The sequence below is a fragment of the Myiozetetes cayanensis genome, unplaced genomic scaffold, assembly GCF_022539395.1.
Source record: "Myiozetetes cayanensis isolate MyiCay16 unplaced genomic scaffold, myiCay2020 scf1, whole genome shotgun sequence".
Taxonomy (NCBI): domain Eukaryota; kingdom Metazoa; phylum Chordata; class Aves; order Passeriformes; family Tyrannidae; genus Myiozetetes; species Myiozetetes cayanensis.
In genome coordinates, this window is record NW_026086604.1 from 143,442,342 (window position 1) to 143,467,770 (window position 25,429).

Consider the following 25,429-nt stretch of genomic DNA (forward strand, 5'->3'; position numbering starts at 1 on the left):
GTGGAGTTTCAGGGGAAGCAATGTACCTGGAGAATGTGGGCTATCCTCAGGTTTGGAGCTGTTAGGTGCTCAGAGAGTAGAACTGAAGTTAAGCAAATGCAGCCTACTGAAGCTAAAATAGTTGAGAAGCTCCTAATGAAGGTTTCTTCAGCTAAGCCAGCAGAAAGTAGATCAAAAAGCCATTCTACTGTTTCCACTGAAAATGCAGCAACTTCTGGAAGTCCAAAACAGACATTTAAGTGCAGCAAAACTGAAGAGTTTTGGTCTAAATCTGGAAGCTGCTGTTAGAATTTCTTAGCCTTTTCAGCTGTGCTTACTCACTCTCAGCTTGCACTCAGACTTTAGTAACCACTGCTGCAGATAACCAAACCACAAAAGGAATGGGCATGTTTACCCTGCCCCTTCTGTATTTTGTTTCAGATTATGAATCTCAGCATTTTGGAAGACAATGATTGTAAGATTCTGTGGCTTTAAGTCACATAACCATAATACACTTTATGCTGCTTTGCTGGTACAATAGCAGGCCTGTTTTTCTTCCCAACTGTACAAGCCAGGCTGAAGTTAATCTTGCCAAGTTCAGTTTAGGATTCTTTTTTTTTTTTTTTTTTTTTTTTTACCACTGCATATGCATGACTGAAGATTTGTTATGCAACCATAACAACTGTCCTTTTCAAGGAAGATTCCTGCATAATGTGAGCACAGAGAATCCAAGGCAAACATGTCTTGATCGTAAAACTTTAATAGTAAAAAAAGTGTAAAACCAAACACACCGCTGAAAACTTATCAGTAAGAATGAGAATATAAGTGTTCAAATTCAGAATAGTGCAAGTTTTCTTCACTCCCCTCCCCACCTCTTCCAAACTTAAATCACTTTGGTTAAGATACTCAGAAGTGTTGGCAAAAACTGAACTTTTGACTTACATTTTTGGCTGCGTTATTTCGAACATGTACAGATTTAGTTTCAGTTTTTAGAAGTAAATCTTAAACACTTATCTATTAATCAAATATCCATAGAGATCACTGTCATCTTTACCTACATCTGATTTTGTAACATTTTGAGATTGGTTTCAAGGTGGTTACAAAACTGTCTCCCCAGCAGGTAGCATACTTCTTAAACAGTTGAGATGAACCTGTCCTGATCCGAGGACCTAATTTCTTCAGTTTTTTCTACAAAATTTGATGATTTACGTTTTGAACATTTGAGGAAGGATCTTATACCAACTCAATTACTCTTGATTTACAACAAAGCAAGATTAGAATTAGGGTATGCTCTGTAGTATAGAGTTTGTGCTAAATTTTTCCTGCAAGCATTCCCTTAGAAGAGTGAAAACAGCCAGAGCAGCTGTCTGGCTTTGACATCTGTTTTGATGGTTCGATCTTTAACTGATGCCTCTAACTATAACTGAAGCCACGTAAGATTGGAAAAGAACACAAAGAAAAAAAAATTGCATAATACAAAAAGGCAAATCCATAAAAGTTTACAAGTACAACATAAACACAAAATTGGAGTATTTCTATAAATTTGGGTTCAATGTAAGATACAACAAAACTAGCTTTACTAGTTAAATAAATTATTGCTCCATTTGACTCCATGCAGCATTGAAATGAACTCAGAACCCTTTTCTCTTTAATCTCTCATAAGAAATGATCGATATTGAAGAGAACATGAGGCTCAGACTTACTGTACATTGCACTTCAACTTTTAAGACCTAATACTTGCTATTTAGGTCTCCTGTGGTCTAAGCTATCAAATGAATACGTTGTGCTCACCAGAACTATGTATTAAGAAACACCAAATGTTTAATGTAGTGACATAAGCACTTTTTGTTTTTAAGAAGGCAATCACAGATTGCAAGTTCTATAGGGTTGTATAAAAACAAGTAGTGATCTCTTTCAGAAACTGAACTGAGAAAACAAAGCTGTTCACTATTTTTCACATGCAGTTTAAAATCACATTTTAGGCCCAATTCTGTTTCCAATTGTTTCGGTCAAAACCCTGACCGAGACTGAAGATCAAGGACAGCTCTAGGAGGAAGCAGCAAATCCAGTAGCTGGGGGTCACATACTCAATGGCCAAGCAATGACATGCAGTGCATGTTTTCTCAGTGACACCAGATCTTTGAGATACCCAGGACCTCCTCTGGTGAGATACTGAAGCATGTGTCTAATATTAAGTAGGAGTACTCAAACACACTTGGATTTCTTACTGAATTGTGGCCAGAACTTGATTCTTGCAAATCTAACTGCAAGCTTCAGAAATGATGAAATTTCCAGTCGGAATCTCCTGATAGAAGTTCACATTTGAACAAGATTGTCTCCTGTGTTCACCCATCATACTGGAGTAATTTAGAAATTCCAAACTAAGACTTCCAACCTTTCATCCCTCCAACCCTCTCCACTGTCAAAGACAGAAACTTAATGCAGCATTACAAGTAAGGGCATGATTCCTTCATAAGACTCCTAAAAGCATTAGTGCAGTGCCTTTAAACCGGTTTGATCACTCTTATTTTTAAATAACCCTATCTTTTAAAGATTTGGATAAATACTATTCCTATTAAACCATACTTCATCATTGTTAAGCACCATCGATCTACTTCCTTTGGGCACTGATACAAGAGCTTGTAATTAAATTTCAGTTTCAAGGCTTTAAAACACGGGCAGCTGATTCAATAACTTACACTGGAATCTAATACTTGGAAAACTGCCACTTAGCCTGAACAGTTGTATGCAACTTGGTGTTAAACTCTCCCAGAGAACAGCCATATGCAAATGCTTATGTGGTAAATCAGGGTAAGATTTCAAGATAAGCAGTTAATTTGACTTGGCTATTCTAAGAGTGGATTAATAGTTTTTTTCCACAAGTCATTTGTGCAGTAAGCCCATAAAGAGATTATTTTTTTCTAAATAATCTTCAACTTTAAACAGGAACACATCTTCGTAATGTTGCTTTCACGCTGGCACCGTGTTCTCTTCTTCAAAGCTTTAGTCATTGTGTGGTTTCTCTGGAATACCCTATGGACAAAAAACAACAAACACATGTTATGTTTTAATGCCATCTGATAAGTGACTACATTATACATTGTTTTCAATTATTAAATAGTCAACTACCTTCACTTAAGTTGACAGTAACATGTCTTATAAAAGCTCAACAAGAACATGCTCCTTAACTTAATGTGGACAACAACAAAAAAACCACTATGGGTCTTTGTTGCCTCAGTTAGTGCATCTGAAAAAACCATCTACCAATTGCACTGCTTTTTATAAGACTTTGTTATCTCTCCTCTCTGTCTCAGTTTACTTCTTAGCAGAAGGCACACACTTACTGGACATTAATTCAGTTTTACCAGACCTTTTCTTTTTTAAACTGTCTTCAACCATAAGTTACATTATTTTCCAATCAAAACCTGGTATCACAGATTTACTCATTTCCTGCTAAGTCCCTTTTTAGTATGAAACCCTGTAGTGTATGTCAGTGTGAGGAATTTAACCAACTTTTCTTTAAAACAAAGCTTGTAACATGTTCTTCTCTTTCTAAGGTCAAAATGCAAATGTATTTGCAAGCACTGAATGCACTCTCAGTCCTGCAGCCTCCAGCACTGGCAAACAATACATATTTGTGAGGTCCAAGTTCTGGATATGACCCTAGCTCGCCAGATGCTGAGAATGATGGTTACAACTCAAAATGAAGCGCTGCCATCCATTTAACCCAGCTGATTAGCACTGACAGCAACTTTAGGTGTAATAATCAGCAGACAGAGCTGATGGCAGCAGCAGCAGCACCTTCACATCTTCTTTTGCTAAAAGGCTATTACAAGGAAACTTCAGATTTCATCCTCAAGCTGACAGCAAAAAAACCCAACAAAACAAACAACCCCCAAAAGTCTCTGCTACCAGCAGGTTTGCTTAAAGGCTACACTGCACTGTGTTGTACATGTGAGCTCACTCGAAATCCAGTCACTGAAAAGCAGCAAGCATTTCCCAGTGACTGTTCATCAGCTTGGGAGGAGACGTCTTAGGGACACTTCTAATTTTACTTTCAATTTCTCTTCTAACTGCAAAACCTAAACAGGGGCTGAGGAAGAAGCAAGGCACCTTTACTCCACTGATTTCCACAGGTGCCACCTTCTCTAGACAGGCCCAGAAAATATCTGCTGTTTGATCTAAAACTGTCACATGCAGCAAACAGTTCAGGGGCTACAGGAGAATACAGCTACAGAAACAACTGTTTTATTCAAGTATGGTTTAAAAAAATTGCTATATTCCATCTTCTTGCCACATCCACAATGACAAAATAGACTGATACTTTTCAGTTCTCTCTATAGAAGAAAGATGTGGTTGACTAAATTTTAGACTCTTACTTTAGAAGTCAAAATTCTTTGAATTCCAGCACTGAATGCTTCATAGTGACTTGCAGAAGTTTCCCTATGAAAATGTTGGGCTTCTCCAAGTTCTTCTAGACTAAGTAATAGCAGTGTAAACCACAGTAAAGCGACTTCCAGATAACCAGAATAAAAGGCTTTGCCCTTGCCAACTTCCCTCTTTCTTCATAAGGAAGATGACAAGACTGACAGGAAAGCTGCAGGCAGCAGCCAGTGTGATTTTAACTACATTCAGGTGAGATGCCAGAAGAAAAGAAGTCACAAGTAAAAAAGAAAGAGTTCTGTGTGCCTGAATTTATTTTAGCTCTTACTCTTTTCAGGCCCTCTTCTTTGCTTTTTAACAGAAGCAGCAGAGCCAATGGCAGCACTGCACATGCCCATGTGAAATACAGAACTGCAGCATAAAACAGACTGTAATTTTATTTTGAGACTCTGCTGCAACAGCAAAGCTTCAACAGAATTAAATTAATATATGTTTTTCACTTGATGTGAGAGGCAAATTTAAAAAGAGAAGTTATACCCTCTTTCCCCCCCCATACATGTAGTCCTAATTAAAAACAAGTGCAGGTGGTTTGCACCAGTGGGGTTTGAAGGGGCAGTAGTGAGCCTGTGTTTTAAAGAACCTCAGAGCAAACCAAAGTGACTGTGAAGTTAAGACGGTGACCACAGTCCCAGGAAAGCTGTAGCTTGGCACCAAGTCATCAAGAAAGAAAAACCTCAAGAACAGGAGTAGATTTTCCCCATGCCTTTTCTTTCCTTAAGCAGCCTTTTCTAGGAGAGGTTACTGTTGATTTAGTGTAAGATGAGAATCAATACTAAACAAATCGATATTTAATGCTAGCCAGGGGTGGTCAGGAAACGTAACTCTCTTGCCCAGTCGGTCTGCAGGCCTGTCCATCTGCAGGGTCCAGTTCAGACTATCCACACTGGAATGGCTCTGTCCCAAAAAGCAGCTCTCCCCCCTTACTAAGCAGTTCAGAGATTAGTATTTCAGGAACTCCCAAGTCTACAGATGCCTTTCCTGCATTAAAAATTAAAGCCACCGAAACCACAGCAGCCTTAGAAAAGTTAAACACTTGAAGGATGTTTTCCAGGGTGCAGGACTTGTGTAGCAAAGAAGACAGAAGTTAAATCAATGCAACATTAATTATTACTATCCATCAGTGTCAGAACACTTTTCACAACCAAGCCTTAGACTGATGTGCAAACACACAGCCAGATTAACTCTTCAGCATGCCACAAGGAAATAATTACTTAAGAACCTAGCAAACAAGATAGTAATTTATATTATCCCATATATAGTGACACTTTAACTACATCTTAAGTGACCAGCAACAGAATATTTGATTATAGAGTGGTGGAACTGGATGCTATATAGAGACATTTCCTTTCATTTACATAACAAAAATAATTTAGTACGTAAATAATTGGAGGAAGTCCATCTGTGCCTCAGTTTTCTAGCTACCTTAGATGTTAATTCTAAGTACTGATGGAGCAGGAGCGATTATCAGCAGAAGCCATGTACTGATTCCAATCTTAATTAGGCTGTTGCTGGAAAAAGTTAAATACAACAGATCCTCAACCACTTACTAAGACAACACCTACTCTACTGGCAACACAGGTTGTCTGCTTACAGTTCAGCTCTTAAGAATATATCTATTTAACTCTGTCAGCCTGTGAGTCATACCCTTAAAGGCATAGTTTGTTCTTGGACTAACAACAATGGAAGGCATTTGGATTGTTAAAGAAACTACTAATTATACAGTAATTACCATAGCCAGCTGGCGTCCTATGTTTCCTACAGTCACACCTCCTGAGAAAAATATACATGGAAGCCAAGAACGGATGTAAAGGAAATCTGGGGATGTATACCTAGTAAACAAAAGGAAGTAAGTTAGAGAAAAGTGATTTTCATCACCTTACATACTGTTAACGAGATGCTATAGAATTCTCTCCCTGGGCTGAAACAAAAATGCAGTAAAAGAGAAAAGGAAACAGGGAGACCAAATTAAGTCTGTTAAGTTTGTAAGCTTCTAAATCCACATGTCCTGACCAGCAAAGTTTAGATATTCTCTCTCCTTAGAGCCAGGAGAAGTTCAGTTTGCTGAGCTGTTACCTTTTCAACATACATCCCAAGTTATCTGCTCCCCACCTCCCACCCCCAGTTCCCAATCTCATCATTTGGAATAACTGGACAATTAGCAGCCTTAGACAAACAAAATGTCTAATAACAATAATAATGATGTGCCAAATACGTTAATAACTAACTTCCAGTGCACGTGCACCCACGTTTTCACTTAAGACATGAGAGTGGAAATAGTATTTTAGAAGTATAACTTACTGATAGACACCATTATATACAAGGAACTGGGTTATCAGGGTTGCTACAAAGGCTATTGTAATTCCAAGTCCGAGACCACTTCTGGAACGATCAAATGTCCACCAAAGCCCCAGTGATAAGGCTGCCAGAGTCAGGGACAGCTGGACGTTGTTTGCAAAGTCTAGTTTCTGGAAAAAGATGTTAAGGACAATCCTCTGAAGTCATGCAGACCTCCTGCTGCTGACACTGAACAAGGGAGAACTCAAACTGAAAGTGAGCACGATTCTCTGTCTTTAAATACAACACATTTAGGATTTGGTTTTCAGACCTGCCAAGCAATCACAGCTCTGGACTTTGACTGGAGTGTGAATGCAAACTCAACATCAATTTCTGTCACACTGAGCATCTAAAGAATATACTATATTGTAATATATTTATCTTTTATGGATTTTTGTCTCAAGTAATCCAGCTTTACATTTTCTGCTCAGACAATCACTACCCAACACAAGAGCACTGTTATTCAGAGCTTCTCACTAGTACATCAGCAGTTAATTGTGTTAATTATTAGATGTAGGCAACACACAGATTAAAATAACACAACTTACACCGTTATGCCTGCAGTTAAACCAGATGTACTGTAATGTCCACCCCTCTCAGAACTCCCCCCAGCTACTTTCAATGAACTGTGCCATTTATCTTACAGTGTACAGCAGGTCTCACAGAACTTTGTCTCTGCCAGCAGCAGCACCACCCTTACCTCTGTAGTTCCCCCAGACACCGTTTCATGACAACACACTAAGCACAAGGAGCAGCAGTGCACACTGTTTCAAGGATACAGCACTGGCGTGGTTGATGCCAACGAAAACCGCGATGCACCGCATGACACTGGCCCACTCCCGCTTGAACTTGTGTGGCTCCCCGAGGTGGCTGTCAATGCAGGGGTACAGCAGGCCAACGACAGCTGCAAGAGAAGCAACACTACTTGTACTAGCTGTTACACAGTGGTTACTCCAGTATCACCAAATATTAGCTTGGCAAATAAGTGCCTGAGAAAGCCGTGAGGTGCTTATCACACTACTGTGAGCATGATGAAGAAAAGACAATTATTACCCTCCTCTTCTACTTTAGAAAAGAAAAACAAACCACCCAGTGTTCGGGTATCTGACTCGAAGCTCCTTTTCCCCAGACAGATTTATCATTTGACATTGCCAGCAAATGCTTGTACCAATAAAAACCAAAGCATAACAAAAGCTTAATTACAGCAAGGAGTGGAAGATGTGTTCATTGCTCACGTGCAGGGCTGACAGCTTTATGAACATGACTCATCAGCTGTGAATCAGGCCCTGAATTAAATATTTGCCTGGACTTAAAAAAGTTTCTTGGCAGAGCTGCTTTGTCTCCTTCTGCTGGGCTGTAAGTCAGCCTATGCTCCCGCCCATGTCACATGAATTTTGATACCAAACAGATGCAGAGCTGAACTTGAAGAAGCACCTGCCATCAGTCGTTTTTATGTCAGGGAAAAAGTAACTACTCATACTATTAACCAGACAATGTTTGTATCCTCATATAGCACTTTCTCAGCCTTATCAGCCTGCAAATTGGTTGCAGAAGAAAAACATGGGCTAGTGTTAGCTCATTTGCTATCACAAACACTGGAGGAGCTCCATTCTTCCAAGACTTGCAACCCCGTGTGTTGTCACCAACTCCAGGGTTAGACACGATGCTTTTATTGTGTGTTAACTCCTATGTTTATTCATTTCCTTTCCTGTCCTCTTTTTTTTAATCCCTTAAACTCCTAAGAGGAGTAACTTCTGTGTTAAGAAGGCTACTAAACATACTATTCCAAGACAGACATATGATCTAATGCTGACACAGTTTCATTACTCTGATAACACCTACCAGGACTTTTGCCTTACGATAACAGCTAAATTCCAAAGTTTAATCCAACTGTGACAGGACTATGAGAACTCTCAATGGAGCATAACCCACAGCACCCCTTTTATGACACAGTTTATAATTCATTCAAGTTCACAGTTTATCATTCATACTCCCTTACTATGTGGCACAAATAAACATCACATGACAACGTCACTGCATTAAAATTAAAAGCAACCATGCACGAGTCATTTAAAGTACTTTCAATGCAAATTAAAAACGATTACAGTGTCCTAAAACTTAACTCGTTTTTAATCCCTCAACCCTTCGTCAAAGCCTTGTTTTGACACGGGTGGGAGGGGGTTAAGAACACTAATCCACCAGGTAAGTGCCTGCTGCTGCTACAGCTGCAGCGCAGTCCAGGTCTTCTGTGGGATTTTGCCCAGCAGTGGGGAGGGGTGGGCAGGGGACAGGCAGGTGACAGGGGCTTGTGACAGGGACAGCGGGCAAGGGACAGGGGCTGTGGGCAGGCAGGTGGCACAGGAAAGGCAGGTGAGTGGGGCAGCAGGCAAGGGACAGCTGACAGGGGACAGGCATCAGGGAAGGGGCAGGCCGGTGACAGGGGAGGGGGGGGAGCAGACAAGGGGCAGTGACAGGCAGGGGGCAGAGGACAGGCAGGGGGCAGGGCCAGAGGAGAGGCAGGGGGCAGGAGCTGCGGCTACGGGAAAAGCAGGGTACTGGGGCATCGGGCAAGAGGCAGGCAGGTGACTGGGGCAGTGGGCAAAGGGCAGTGGACAGGCAAACGACAGGGCAGGTGACAGGGGCAGAAGGCAAAGGGCATGCCGGTGACAGAACAGGCAGGGGACAGGGACAGGGGAAAGGCAGGAGACAGGAGCAGTGGGCAGGGGCAAGGCAGGTAAGTGGGGCGCCAGGCAAGGGGACAGGACCAGTGGGCAGGGAGGTGACTGGGGCAGCGGGAAAGGGGCAGTGGACGGGCGGGTGACGGGACAGTGAGTGAGGCAGCGACATCGGGCAAGGGCAGGCCGCTGACAGGCCGGTGGCAGGGGACAGTGACGGGGGACAGGGACAGTGACAGGGGACGGGGGACAGGGACGGGGGGCAGGGACAGGGACAGGCGGGTGGCGGGCCCCGCGCGCCGCGCACGTGACTTCCTTGTTTTGGGCCCGGCCCGTGGCCAGTTCCCGCGCGCAGCCAATGGCGCGCGCCGCCCGCCGCTCACCCGTTCCGCGGCAGCCAATGGGCGCCGGGGGGTGGGGCCGCCACGCGCGCTCGCGCCCGGCGCGGGGCGGGGGCAGCGCGGGAAGCCCGCGCGCGGCCCGCGGGAAATCCCGCGGTCGCTCCCGGTGTCACTCCCGGTGTCGCTCCCGGTGTCACCCCCGCCCCCCCCCCGCACTCCGGCCCCGCGCCGGGAAAAACTGCGCCTTGCCCACGCTCAGAGAGCACCGGCTCAAAAAGATAGCCCTGGGACGCGCGGAAAGGCGCGGGCGGCTCTCGCGCGTGGATAAAGCGGGGCGCGCATCCTTCCCAAAAGCCCGAGTTCGCACCGCTCGCCGCGCGATGGGAGCGCTTGGGCTCCCACGCTCGCACGTGGGTCACGCGTTCAGCCCCACCGCCTCTCCTCCGCCACGGGATGAGGAGAAAGAGGAAAAAAAAAATACCACTCGTGGAGGTCAGCAACTCACCCGCTGCTGTGCCGCAGCACGGGGGCACCCACCAGGCGGAGGAGAAGAGCGTGGAAATCACTTCGTCAGGGAACAGAGTCACATTGCGCTGGATCTGCAGCAAGTTCAGCACCAGGGCCATGAAAGCACCCACGACGAAGAGCACCACGCTCCTCTGCACCAGGTGCTGACTCCAGTTCAAGGTGCTGCTTCTGCTGCTGCTGCTGCTGGCGGTGCTGCTGGCGCTGGAAGTGCTGAGGTTGCGAGCTTCGTGACCCACCATCGCCAGCGAGGGGCTGGACACGGAGGAGCTCAGCATCTCGCCCACCTTGGCGGCCAGCCCCGCTGCCGTGTCCCCCAGCTGGGTCCTGTGCCTTCCCCTGGCAGTGCAGGAACAGCTCCAGGCGCAGCTCTCCAACCTGGGCATTGGCTTCACCGGAGCCCTGCAAACACAACGCACAAGCACAGGCTGGTAAAGCCCCCAAACAACGAGTCAGGCCGGCGCCTCCTCCAGCACCCACCGTGCTCCAAAGAGGATGCGGGGTGACCTGACACACCCGAGCGGCCCCGGGGCTGCACTGCCTCGGCCCCACGAGAGCACAGGGCCGCTGTCCCCCGCTGCCCCTGTCCCCAAGGGAAGGGCTTCGCTTCCCTCCCCGGGCCCGTCAAACCTCAGCCCCCGCGCCCACCCTCTCGGGGCCGCGGGTCTCGCTCACCTCGGGGAGAGGGGGCTGCGCGGCCGCCGCTCCGCCGCCTCCCTGCCGGCCTCCCGCCGCCGGCCCACCGCCCCGGGGGAGGTTTATAAGCGCCGAGCCGCGGATGTCACGTTACCCGCCGCCGACCTACCCGCGGCCGGAGGCAGCGCCGGTCCCGCCGCTCCGCTCGGCGCCGCCGCCCCGCCCGTGCCCTCCCCGCCGGGCGGGGCGATCGCGGGGCGCGGGAGCCGCCGCGCCAGCCCCGGGCGGCCGCGGCCCCGCTCGGGTGAGGCGGCGCAGCCAATGGAGCCCGGGCGGATGATATGACGTGCGGGACACACCACCCGCCTCCCGGCTCGGCCCCGGCCCGCCCGCTCCGCCCGCCCCGCGCCGGGGACACCGCGCGGCACCTTCCGCGCCCGCGGGGCCTTCTGCGGGTGATGGAGAGATGGGGAGATGCCGGTGGAGGAGAAGGTGAACGTGTCACACAATCGTAGGATACTCAAGGTTGGAGGAGACCTTTAAGGTCATCGAGTCCAACCGTCAACCCAACGCCGATACTGTAAGCCCTAAACCACATCGCCCCGATGCCTCTCGAACCCCTCCACGGGTGGTGACTCCACCACCTCCCTGGGCAACCTATTCCAATGCCAGATCGCCTAACTGATTTCCCACATCTTGTTTTAAGGCCAAGTGTCAGTGGCCCCTGCAGCCCAGCCCCTCGTCTGCTCGCCCAGTCCACTGCTTGTCCCCTTGGGTGATGGCAGTTACCCACGGGGAAGGTTGAAGGTGTCTGCTGCAGCATCTCCTGAAGATGAAGGGATCGGTGATCCCTGTTGTTACTCTAAAATCATGGTATAAGGGGATCCCACCAGGCCCGTGACTGTATAAAGATGGTGCCAAACCCAGACACTGCATCAGCAACCAGCCATGGGATGCCTGGTGGATCCCAGACTCTTGACTGTTCCCTGACAGCCTGAGCAGCTGCTCTGCCGGCACCGGCAAAGCCCGGGCCACGATCCTCCCAGCTTAAAATCATGAAAAACCAGTTAAATGTGAGTTCACCCTCTAGACTCCACAAGGGTCGGGCAAGTGGCTGTGCAGAGATCTTTAACGGTGATCTGTACATCATATTAGAGGTCAGCACCAAAAGCTGAGCACATGGAGCAGGACTCAACTGCAAGGCTTCCTATTTAAGACTCCTGTTCTCCAGGACACGTTGGAGGCTGGTGTAGGCAGTAGGAATAACTGGATTTCTTGTTTAATTAGTTGGTCTCAGTGGAGTCAGCAGGTCTTCTCTTCACATGAGGTATGACCTCTTTACACTTGGAAGGAATATAGGACCCAATGGCTTCCCAAGTGATGGCACTGAAGACTTAAGAATAGTTGTTAACCATGCCCTTGATGGGCAGAATGATGGTCCAAGAAAATTCAGACCATCAGTGTTCAGTGGTGGTTCAATGATAATTCCAGCTGTCTTTCAAATAAAAAATATGAAATCAGAGATAAGGAAAAGAGGTAAGTCTTCTCTGTATATCATAAAGAGTAAAATTAATCTGGGATATGTCTATCCCTTCTGATCTCTGCTCATTTTTAGCTGAGATGGAAAGAATTAGCATAGCTCACTCTCCTGAGTGTTGTGCCTTTGAAAAGGGTACTCTGTCTTGGTAATGGACAAATTGTTAGAGCCACTGTTGGAAGTGAGAGATGACACCAACTGGGGTCAGCCCAGCCTTTTCTCACACACTTTACTGCTGAACCAACATATATATGTCCTCTGTACGTGGAATTGTAAATGTTCAGTTTCCATTGCTGTTTAGTGTACTGAAACAGCTTTGGTTTTAGTTTCATACACTGAAATTGTTTGGATTCTTCTGTCAGAATTTTTAAGACTTGATTTTTTTTCTGACCCAGTGGACCTGCACTATAAGTTTGAGTTAACCATTTTCAAGTAAAACAATCTTAATATATTGTCAGCTTTGAATGGGTTCCTCTGCAGAAACATTTTATTTGTTCCAGGAAATCACATGCAGACATAACACTTCCCTTCATGGCAACTGTGTTCGAGCTTTGAATTGACACAGGCAATTTATCTGCATCCCCAGACTGCTAAGCAACACCTTCAGCAAACTCTACATAAGGGCTAGAACTCATTCCCTGGGAAATTTTCCTTCTGGGTGAATCACTTTGAGATTTATCAACAGGACTGTGGATCTGAGATAAAGTGATCCATCTTTGTAGGAAGTTTCTTTCTGGACTTGGCCTATGGGAAACAAATATAATTCATCCTTGCTTGTGCTACATCTCTACTTTATTTGAAAAAATATTTTCCTGTATTTAAATTTCCCCCTTGAATCCTACCCATATTCTCAGTGTCTGGGCATAGTTTACATTCCCTTGTGCTGTGTCTGCTAGTTTTCTTTCCTGAAAGAACCTCTTAAGCATTGTTTTTTATCCTGTGTTTTTCCTTTCCTTGTGGCTATGTCTCTTTTGCATTACTTCCTGTAGCATATTTTATTCATTTTTTTTTTAATATTCATGATATCATGTAGTGGTGCCCTTCTTTCTTCCTGGCTTCTTTCAGACAGCAGAGAACAACTTCTGAGAGGGTAAAACTTGCTGCAGCTTTGCTAAAACCAGCTGAATCAATACAAATCTACACTAGTTGAGAAACTGGCCCTAAGCATGTTTTCCCTGAAGTTTTACCTACTTAGAATAAAGGTTAAATGCCCCTTATGTTCGTGTTGTTTTACAGTTCTATTGCTTTACATTTCTCTTTAGAATGCTAAAGAAGGTTAGGCCTCTGCATGCCTTGATTAATGCCTGAAATTTTATGCTTAACAGTTATTTCTGGAAAGACGTGCTCACGTGTCTCTGCAAGATTAATGACATCGTTATTTTTATCTCATCCCTTAGCAAAGGCAGCAGAATCTCTAAGTACTCAGCATTGCTACTCATTACATAAATAAATAATTTCACCTGTTCTTTCACGCTTTCTATATTAAACTCTGTGATGTTCTGGAATCTGACAATGTGTTTGCCTCACAAGGACTGTCTCATGGGCCTCTTATGTGGGAAGCTTAGGATACTTGGACATTTTATTTTTCTCCCTACTTAAACAAGACCAAAAAATGAGCTGGCTGCTGATACAAGCTCAAAATGTAGTGGTAGAGAATCCGAGATCAAGACCCCTTTTATGCATAAAGCTGCTCTCCCTCTGCTTCACTGGAGATTTTTTTTTTTAATTTATTCACCTTCAATACTTTCTCCTATTGATACAGAGAATAGAAACCTTCCCAGTCATTATGCTCAGCCTTAATCTCCTGTGTTTCCATAGAGGGATTTAGTGAAAGGCATTGCTGGATTCCCAATGCCAGCCCTATGTACAGGAACTCAAAAAGTCTTTTGACATCAGCTTGAGTTCTTTGCTATAAAGCAGAGGTCTCCAGTGTAGTTTTATGACTTCTCAGGAACCTGCAGCAAAGCCTAAAGACCACAGAATCATAGAATGGCCTGGGTAGGAAGGGACCTTAAAGATCATCTAGTTGCAACCCCACTGCCATGGACAGGGACACCTTTCCCTAGACCAGGTTGCTCAGAGCTCCATCCAACCTGGCCTGGAACACTTCCAGGGACAGGGCGCCTACAGCTTCTCTGGGCAACCTGTTCCAGTGCCTCACCACACTCACAATGAAGAATTTCTTCCTAATATCTAATCCAAACCTCTACTCTGTCTGAAGCCATTCCTCCTTGACCTGTCACTACATGATCTTGTAAATAGTCTCTCTCCATGTTTCTCATAGGCTCCCTTCAGGTGCTGGAAGGCTGCCATTAGGTCACCCTGAAGCCTTCTCTTCTCCAGGCTGAACAATCCCAATTCTCCCAGGAGATAATTCTTTGTAGGAGAGGTGCTCCATCCCTCTGATCATCTTGGTGGCCTCCTCCAGAATCGCTCCAACAGGTCAATGTCCTTCCTGTGCTGGGCACCCCACAGCTGGATGCAGTGCTTCAGATGGGGTCTCTATGGAGTGGAGAAGAGGGGCAGAATCCCCTTCTTGGACCTGCTGCCCATGCTGCTGTTGATACAGCCCAGAATACATGTGGTTTCTGGGCTGCCAGCACACATTGTTGGCTCACGTCCAGCCTCTCATCACCAGCCCCCGCCCAAATCCTTCTTGGTAGGGCTGCTCAACACCCTGCATTTGGTCTTACTAAACCTCATGAGATTCCCATGGGCCCACTTCTTGAGCTTGTCCAGGTCCCTCTGGATGGCATTCCATCCTTCAGGTGTGGCAACTGCACCACTCAGCTTGGTGTCATCTGTAAACTCGCTGAGGGTGCACTCGATCCCTTCTTCTATGTCCTTAATGAAGATATTAAATTCCACTGGTCCCAATAAGGACCCCTGAGGGACATCACTTGTCGCTCATGTCCTGGATCCTTCTCAGAGGTCAGTGTACCTCGGTGATGAATGGTGTATGCTGAGTTCTGTAGGGTAGTTCTGTGAGATTGTCCAAGCCCCAGTGCAGGAGCTCATTAAAAACTAAAAGGAGAAGGACAGGGAGTGATTACATGGTACAATAAGCAGAATGCGGAACGTACAAGCTCTGAACAAGGCAAACCCAAGCCAGAACACTTCAGGCATGTAAAACAAAGGAGAAAAACAAAGTGTGTTGGTGGTTAGTATATAATAATGTGAGTCATCCACAGTGAGCAGAGCTTAAAAACTTGGTTGCTTTTACATAATCTGAGGGTGAGGAACTATAGCTGGAGTCTGAACATGGAAATTAAACCCTAATATACCCTAACAAAGCTCTGTCTTTGTGTAGTTAATAATATTGTAGTAGACATATGACAAAGGTTAATTGAAGTTTTTTTGTTTAGCTGCCGACATTTCTCTAGCTGTTTTTTTTTAAACCAGAGCAAAACAGAAAGAACAATTCCATGCAGGCTGCAGTCTTCAAATGTCTATAAATTCATGTAACAGCTATCATATAATTAGCCAACCAACATCCCACATGCAGCTGTGGGCACTGGCTCAATGTCAATGAACCTCTGTCCTGACACAAAGGCAGTGGCTTTGCCTCGCTTTGAAATTCATTCATCGCCATCGTTCTGCATATTTATGTAGCAGTGAGTTCAGTGAGTTCATACTGGATATTCAAGATGGTGATTTGATCTAAACTTCATGATGAAAATATACTGTTTGTCGGTTATATTGTTTTTGAAAAAATTACTTCTTTGCTGATGACAGTAGGTTTGTGAGGCTGGCAGGAGCAGCATTACTGAGGCAATCTGTTCCAGACAGATGTGTTTAAAAATTGTTAAAATTCTAGTCTTTCTGTATTTGCACTTACACATTTATTTATGCTATGTCCAGACCTTTAAAGATACTGATTAGAAGTGATGCTTCCATATTTTTTTCTTTTAATGTTAGCTGTGACATAAAAAACAGGGCACTAACAGGAGCAGGTTTCCTTGAAACTAAAATTATTGACTGTAATGCCTTTGTAAACAAGTAGATACTCAATTGTCATTTGAGGGGGATGGCTTGTGTCTTATAATAGTACTCCGAGTCATGATAGACTAAAAAGTAGATGAAATAAAAATAGGTATCATGATAAAAAAAACAGTTGGAAGAAACCATTGTCTTGTATATGCATTTATTTCTCAATGGAAACATCACTGGCATGGAGAAGAAAACTAAGTATATTTCCATCATCACCAAATCTAATAAAATATCATCCCTTTTGCAAAAGGGCTCCTCCAAGGGCTCCTCCAAGGTGTACATGCAAGCATGTCCATGGTTGTTTGTAAGCTCAAATGGTTTTCATTTGTTTGGTGACATGGACTCGGTTGTTCCCATGTAGGATAAATAGGAACTTTCCTCAAGGATTGCATTGTCAACTGTCTTACTCCCTTTTTCTTATGATACACAATTTCAGCAGTTTTTCCCCTCTCATGATGGTGGCCTTCTCAGTTACTCCAGTCATGTGTGCCTGAGGAAGATGCTTCTGGAATTCATAGGCTGGCTTGTAGGGTTAACCATGAAGCCACCACAAAGGATTACTCCCTCAGTACACGTTTCAAGCTTTAGAATTCATCATGCTGCAATGAGGGAGACGTATAGTGACACTCTCCTGTAGGTACTACGCTTGGAATGAGTAGTTACAGAGGAGAGGAGGGAGCTCTGCAGCATCCTCGTTTTCCAAACCCTTCTCACTATGCCAGGCAGAAGGACTGTTCCCATCTCAAATTGCTGGCTGCAGCCTCCATGTCATGACAAGATAGCCAAGGTCTAAATCAGATCAGCAATCCTTGGCTCTTCCCTTCCTTCCCTGTCCTTTCCATGGTAATAACTATAAATAGCAGAGCTGTGGCTACCAGGAATAGACTCAGTATCACACACTCTGGTTATGTCTGTACATCACCATGTCCCTTAAACTCAGGAGCACAAGAGCTTTAGAGCTGTTGCTATTGTATGAAAAGCACTTTCTTCCAGAGCTTTTCACATAGGATGACTCTGCCCAATTCACAATGCTTTTTTTTTAAAAAAAAAAAAAAAAAAGAAAAAAAAAAAAGAGTCTGTTAAGACATCTGCAGCTCATCTGCCAGGACAATATTATGACTGCATGAAAAGTCAGTGGTGGTGTCTCTTCCAGGCTGCACTCCTGAAAGCATGAATACAGACCACTAATCTCACCTTGTTTTTTTTCTCCCACCATGCTGTAGAGATACACATTCAGAGATTTGTCTTGAGTTTGATCAGGACACTGAGAAAAGATCTGAAGTGTAAAGCTCCCCATGCAACCAGCAAGTCCAATGCAGAGTTAAAACAACACTGGAGAGAGAACGTGCACATGCACCAGTACATGATGTGGTGTGGAGGTGTGGCTGCTATTAGCACTGTAAACATTGCCACTTTTCAGACAATATCTCAAGATTCCCACATCAGTGATTACATCAGTGCTCTTAAATGCAGCTAACTGTACCTAGATGGGAAGAACTGCTGTCAGGTTTCACACTGCCAAACTGAACTTTTAGTTTAAAAAGTGCAACATATGGGGAGACTACAACTTTGCCTGGAGTGATGCTTTAGAAACTGCTGAAGCTAGGTTATGCTGAAAAATTGTATTTACTCAAAGCCAAACCCTTCAGCTTTTACTCATAAAAGGACACGCTTGTAAAAATGAGATCAGGCCACTTGCATGCAAGCTCAAAGGACATAATTAAGGGCTATGTTGTACTAACTCTATGCTAATTTAACTCTTGCTATCATCACGCTGCAGGATTGGACCTTACACAGCAGTTTCAAAAATGCCCCTGTAAATTTTTGCTCTTTTCAAAGATACTACTAACAGATTAAATCAAATACTAGGCTAGGATTCTGCAGATTTCGTCTTGTTAATGATCTGAGCTGCGCACTGCCAGCTTCACTTGCTCATTCAGGCCTATTTTGGGATGTTGCTTATGCAAAGTGCTGTAGGAGTTCAAAACACAAAGGAGAACAGTGGGCATGGTTCAGGAGCCCACACCGTGCTCACTCCATTTGCTCACATTAACACCTGTAATGGAGGTGCTGAAGTTAGTAGCTGTTGCTTTTGGTTGCCCTTAAAATACTCCTCTAGAGGCTGCTGAGATCCCAGTTTGTCTGGACGGGCCTTGGGAGGTGCTCCTTTCTCTCTGACTGCAGCGAAAACTTCTGTTTTCTTTATTCAGAAGAAAGTGAAGTAGGATGGATTCAGGCTTTGAGGTCAGAGGGCACTAATGTGCCCTGTTTCTGCCCTGTTATCACACAGAATGGTTTATTGGTCCAGAACTCACCCAGGTTTCACTGTTTGGCCAGGTTTGTTTGTGAATTGCCTCACAAGGTCAGGTGCTCACGACATTTGTCAAGATGAGGTTGGTGCCTTCATGTCTGTTGCAGAGGCTGGAAGCTGTGATTGCAGAAAGACCTCATGGCAAGCAGGCATTAACCTCTTGGGTGTTACTTGTTTAATATGTCCCACATCCGTCAAGCAAGAAACAAACACCAGGTATAAAGAAACAATAACCCTGTCAGAGGAAACAGAAGAAACCAAATGCCTCAAGATGAATGGCGTTGTGTCCCATCTGAGGAACCAAAAAGTCTCTGCATCCCGTTTGAGAAGCTATTGGTCTTCTCAACAGCCAGCTTGGGCATCTATTCAACTGAGTATGTCTTTAATTTTCTGACATTCACTGGAGGAATGTCAGCTGGAAAAATCCAGCAGGCATCTTCCCCTGTGTCTGAATCAGCAGCACGAAGATTTGTGGTTATCAAAGAGAACTTGCCCGTTTTTTAACATTTAGGAATCTGCTGGTTTTGCTGTTCTGTGGTTAGCTGATTGCCTGTGTTTGCATGTGAAAATCTTTGTTCTTGTGCTGTGTTGTTTCTCTGGAATGCTATGAGCAGTTGTTTTTGTTTGTTCATACTTGGGTGGAGCTAACTGTCTAATTGGGTACATGTTTGCAATGTTATACTTGCATGCACAGAAGACAAAGAGGGTTGGACTCCTGTTGGCATAAATGACCTTTTACAGCAGCCCAGAAATTTAAAGGCCTAAATAGAATTGGTAACTAGAAGGCCACTTCTTATGGTCAGACCACTTAAAGTGGATTTAGTTTAACTGTCATGGCCATATTTTTTTCTAATTACTGTATTTTCCAGTTGGGAGTTCTTATGATTACAGTCATGAAGGGGGAAGCTGCCTTATTCACTGACTTCATGTTCAAAAGTGCTGGCCTTCCACTGGGACTTAGCTCTGTGTAAAAGAAGGCATTTATTTACTAGCCTGACTTTGGACATCAAGGGTGAGTTTTCCACAGATGTAGAAATTTCCTAAGTGAACACTGGTAGGTCCAAATGCCTAAAGCTGTTTGGAAAACTGCAAGCTTGTGGTGCTCTTGGAAGGTGTGTTTGCACGTATAATAAATACCTTGCATAAACCTTATGGGGTGACTACTGCATACGTTATCATTAGCTAAGCTACAAAGTACACTATAAATATCTACACACAAATGAACAGATTCTAATGAAGATTTATCACTGAAGAGGCTGTTAGTAGGTAATTGAGCCTTTCTTTGAACAAAGGTTACTAAAATGGTTGTGACATAAGGAAAGGGGAAATTGAACTCCACAGTTGAGGTGTCATGTAGATCTGACTCTAGTTCAGCTTCTGTGTAGCTGCAGCTGTGAAAGCCTGGAGCTTACTTAGAATGGATCTATCCTGCCTAGTCTTGAAAGACTTGCACAGTCTCACAGAGCCATTCCTTCACACTTGCCTTAATGGAACAAGTGTGTCCGTAGGTGTAAGAAAAAACTTCAATATGAGAGCTTCAATTTTTTGTTCCCAACTTCAAAAAATAAATAATAATTTAAGGTTTCACTTCCATAAGGCCAAACTCTGATGCCCTTACACTATCTGGTATCTTACTTAGTCATTAGCTCCACTGAGTTCATTGTTACTAGCTGTGTGTACCCATCCCCTCCTCCACTACTCCTTACCCCTTACTGCAAGTCTCAAATTTCTGTCTGACTTTACAGTGTTGTATTGAAGCTAGGATTGTCTCTGAGCAAGCGTTCATTGACCAGGTATTCAGCCATGTCTCTACTCCTGCATAGTTATTTCTTTACCAGTCCCTACAGTGTGCTCATGGATCTCCCCATGTAATCATTCTGTGAAGCAGACTGGGGGCTGTGAGTCAGGTAATACAAGGTGCCTTGCTGCTTTCGGCTGCATCCACTCTCTTGTCTAATCCACTTCTTACCCTTCCCTGTGAATGGTGTGGTGAGCGAGAGAAAGCAGCTACAGAGGAATGGAGCCTGCTGAGCTCAGTTGTACCACTGCCTGTTCTGCCTTCCCTGCTTGGAAAGCCTGTCTCACTGCAGTTCACCACCCAACCACTTCACAAGAGACGTGCTCAACAGTTTCCTATGAGCTCACTCTGTCAACTGATGGCACACAGACTATTTTCTCGTTGTTGGAGTCTTTGCCAGCTCCGTCGTAGATTTTTGTAAGCTCAGGCTCGAGTATTTCCCTCGGTCACCCGTAACTGGAATGAATAAAAAAGCACTATTGATTCTGTGTTTTTCCTTCCTCTCTTCATTCTGAAAACATCTTGAACTTTATTTCATAGTGACCTTTATCCAGCTGTAAAATCAGGTTAAAATTGTTCAGTGGTTTTAAAGGTATAGAATAAGTAGGAAAGTGGATGGTAGACAAGGCAGCAGACCTGAATAACTCTCCCTTAATCAAGAAAACAGGCTGAAAATTGTACCACTTCCCTTCCCCAACTCAATACTGGTTAACAAACTAAATATATACAGACAGTCTTCCTTGTGATTTTATGATTACCAATCCTATTTCTCTACAGTGTTTTTCCTGCTTCTTGCATGTAAACAATCTGTAATAATAGTACCATGACACTTAGACCTCATCTTCTGGCACCTGCCCATGGAAATTACTTCCTCCTTCAGGTCTTGCCTTTTCTCTGGGTGCTGCATTTAGTGACATTGGTGATCTGTGTGTGAACAGCCCATGAACTTTCTCACCCTCTGTCAGACCTTCATCACACCAACACCATGTTTTCTGAGTACTTCCATCTGGTTTTGTCTGAAGATTTTGACAAAGATTTCTAACCTGGATCATGTATGTATTTTTTTTGACTTTACTGTATAAGCTTATTTGAATCAAACAAGAAGAACTTGTCCTATTGTTTGGTACTGGGATATTACTGAAGACCCACTGAAGTAGCAGAGAGCTTTCATGAGGTTGGGGAAGGAATGTATCCTTTGTATCCTTTTGTGCTTTGCTCTCCTGCCTGAATCTGCTAAAGCCAAGTCTTGTCCATTCACAAGAGAAATTCTGTCACGATTCTCTGATATTTGAACTGGCAGTCAGTCAGAAATGCTTAACTGCCCAATGATTTCCCCACAAGAAAAAGGTACATTTGCACTTGAAATTTTCAATCACATGTTTAAAGTCCACAACCCAATTTGCTGAGGGACGTCATTAACATTTATCTTTGTATTAGGAAATACCCTTTACCAATAAATTTCAATGGGAAAAGCAATGACCTGGGCTTGTTCATTCATGAAAAATCCTGCTCAATGAAAAAAGGAAATTTACAATTTTTTTTTAAAGACTTACTATATCTGGTATGAGTGTTTTAGCCTAGGCTAACTGTACATTTTACAGATATTTCAACTCATTTTTATTTCAACTGATGTTTGAGGTAACAGTATAATAAATAATGTAAGAATTATTGGCATGTCTTTAATGTTCTTGTCTGCATAACATATCTGGATTCTCTGTAGAAATAAAGACTGCTGGTATTTCATGTTGAAGGTGAAGAATGTCCATCAATATCTTTCCCCAGGGAATAGAGACAACAAGGCCTGGAAGAAGGCAAACACACTCCTCATGAGGAGCAAACTTGGATAGTAGCTTGTCTAACTCTTCCCAAGCAGTGGAGCGTGTCATTGCTTTTGCAATAAACCATTCTTCAGGAACTGATATAGACCAGCTGAAAAATAATTAAAAACTTAATTTTCTGTAATACTGTCCATCAAACAAGTTTTTGAAAGGCTGCTCTGCAGCATGAAAGAAATGACTGGCAGCAATGCCAAGGAGATCAGGGAGTATTTATGACCAGTGGAACCACGGCTGGCCTTTTGCCTTAGAGAAATGGCTTGATGAGAAGACCTTCTGCTTAAACCATGCATTAGTAAAATAATTTGGACCTAGGCTTGAGGTGGTGATGTTTAGCAAAGCTGCTGCAAAGGCTCTTTTACTGCCCAGAGTGATGCTGAACTGAATCAATGCTCTGGGGGCCTGTTGTGTGCAAACCCAGAGCTGCACTGTTGATCAGTCCTGCCTTTTGGGAAAACCTGAATTTATAATGAGGTATGAAACCTGTAGTTCAGGTCTTCTACAAAGAATTGTTCCCAATAGCTAAAATCCTATTTGATTCATCTCTTGCAGTTGCTTTACAGTTTATTGCATAGTACATCAAAAAAAGGCAAGGAAAATTGTATCTTCCTCCGGACAGCTGTAAGGAACAGATCCACTGACTCAACTGCTCAGGAGGAAAAAATCCAAAATTTGGTTCTTTATTCCAAACTAACACACAGAAAACTTCTCTCCTTCCTAAGTCCACAGTTCCATGGAGCCTGTTTCAGCACATAACTGAAGAACCAGAGCAAACAGAGCAAAAGCTAAATATCTATGACTGGATTAGCTGCTGTATTGGTGTTGCTACTGACCTAGTCTGCTGGTAACCACAACTTTTCCTTTTTTTTTTTTTTCCTCCCCAAACTGCCTGAGCCAGAGTTGTTCCGAACTTATTTGCTATTTCCTTTCCTCATTTAGTCCATCAGATAAAGCCACCAGACATTATTTTTTCTCCTGAGAAGACTGAAAGGGGGAGGATTCAAAGCTGGTTTAAATTCATTTTTCTCTGCTCACCCATTAATCTGTGTCAAGTTATGCTGGATATGCTGTTCCCAGAGACAGCTCAGACTTCCTTATCTGTCATAGTAGCACTGCTTTGCTTTTCAAAGCCGCAAACAAAGAGCCATGTCTTAAACAAACCACTTCATTATCTTTTGTTTTGGATATTTTTGTGGGTTTTTTACCAACACAAATATAAATAATTGTTTATCATTGATAATAATTAAAACGTGTATTTTTTCCTAGTAGATCATAAACTGAATGGACAGTCTGTAGTCATTTGTCTATCATTTCAATGGGGAAATCAATTCTCAGTTATCATCTACGCATGGCTTATCTGGATTGCGGATTAACCAGGCTAGGCATGCACTGACCTCAGTTTATTTACCACGTAGAGAGTTGACTTTGGACCAGAAGTCTGTATTGATTCAAACAGAGTGTTGCATGAACATCTGTCAAATCATGGCTCCCTCCAGTTCAGCAGCAGATTATCTGTGTCACAGCTGTGTGAAGGCCACTCCAACAGCCTCTGCAGGCTGTGACAGCAACGTGCAGAGTGAGCTGTCATGGTCAGGCTCCTAAAGGAGCAAGGCAGAGATCTAACACCTCTTTGCACGTTTACTTTGCATCAACCTGGGCTTACTTATGCTCTGGGACCTATGGTGGCAGCCCCTCAGCTGCCTGAAGCTGAGAAAACAATCTTCTTTGCTCCTTAGACTACCAGCACAGGAGAGATTTCCAACTTGTAATAAACTAGTTTGTAACTAGTTATTTTAATTTAGTTAGTACTAAATTAGGGTAGACTGAATACACTGTGCTTGTAGGCAAGGCTGCTCTTTCCAAAAACTGGTTATGTTTTCAGCAAGCTCTCATTCCATGTGTTTCCCAGCAAAATGGATTTCCTTTTCACCTTCAGCAGCAAACATGGACTGCTTGACTAAAACTCGTGTTTACCTTAAATTAATAGAATGTGGTGAGTTTAGGTCTTAATGCAGGTCATCGGTTCAATTTTAAATGTTTAGGTGTTTAAATAATAGACTCTATGTCACAATGATATCAACAAAAAGGATCTAGTTTGTTTTGTTTAATTGAAAAAAAATACAGATTTGTATTTACCTTCTTTATCTTTTATTATTTCAAAGAGGTTCTGAATAGAAGTGTTATCTCATTTTTAACTGTGCTCTTGCAATCTTGTAATTCATCAAACCAGTAATTTATGTTTCTGTTGCAAGCAGGTGAGAAGTAATTAACTCATGTATTGCATCCTTGTCTTTGCAGGTCTTTAATTTTCAGGAAATATCTGCACTAGCAGTTTGTTTTTTTTTTTTTTAAATTTCAGACTCTTCAAAACTATTGAGCTTCTACAGGAAAGCCAGAGCTCTCAGTAGTGTATATGAGTGCTTGAAGCCTTGCAGAACTAAGTGTGAGGATTCTTAATCCTGTACACATTGAAGTCGTGTGCCATTCATATTGACTTCAACCTAGCAATCGGAATCCTGGGGTGGCAGGACTGTTTGTCCCACTGAATTATTGGTCCTGGTTTTTAGGACATTTCCCCATTCTGCCGCACACGTCCAAGAGTTGTTTACTTGTCAGTGTGTGCTCCTGGCAGTCTGCATTCCTAGATGACCTATTTTTTGCAGGAATCAAAGGCCTGTGACAGCAGGAGGGTTTTACTGGGCCTGGCTGGGCTGGTGTGCTGACACCATTGCAGTGAGAGTGCTCACGGTCAGTGACACTGCAAGTCCGGGCTGAGCAAACTCATTTGCTGCCAACTTTGCAGCAGCTTTTATATCAGTCACTTACTAGCAGCACACACTCGAGAGGATGGGCTCATACAGACGTGTCTTCCATTAACAGGTTTGACTCCAGGGCTAACCAACAAGCATGGACAATGGGGTGATGGAAATGAGGAGTTTCTGCGCAGAGCAGACTAGTAAAGGAACCAGGACACCCTCCTCTTGTCCTATTTAACCTGGTACTGATTCATATGTAACTCATGGTT

At 43.7% G+C, this 25,429-nt stretch overlaps 1 protein-coding gene across 1 annotated transcript; it reads right to left on the minus strand.

The window, feature by feature from the left end:
* Window positions 1-721: 721 nt before the first annotated feature.
* Window positions 722-11,121, minus strand: INSIG1 (insulin induced gene 1). Its single transcript, XM_050312205.1, has 6 exons — window positions 10,973-11,121; window positions 10,278-10,699; window positions 7,536-7,660; window positions 6,721-6,887; window positions 6,152-6,251; window positions 722-3,012 (listed from the first exon to the last, which is right to left on the minus strand). The coding sequence occupies exons 2-6, from the start codon at window positions 10,681-10,683 to the stop codon at window positions 2,983-2,985; spliced, it is 828 nt and encodes a 275-aa protein (XP_050168162.1). The 5' UTR covers window positions 10,684-10,699; window positions 10,973-11,121; the 3' UTR covers window positions 722-2,982.
* Between the last annotated feature and the right edge of the window lie 14,308 nt (window positions 11,122-25,429).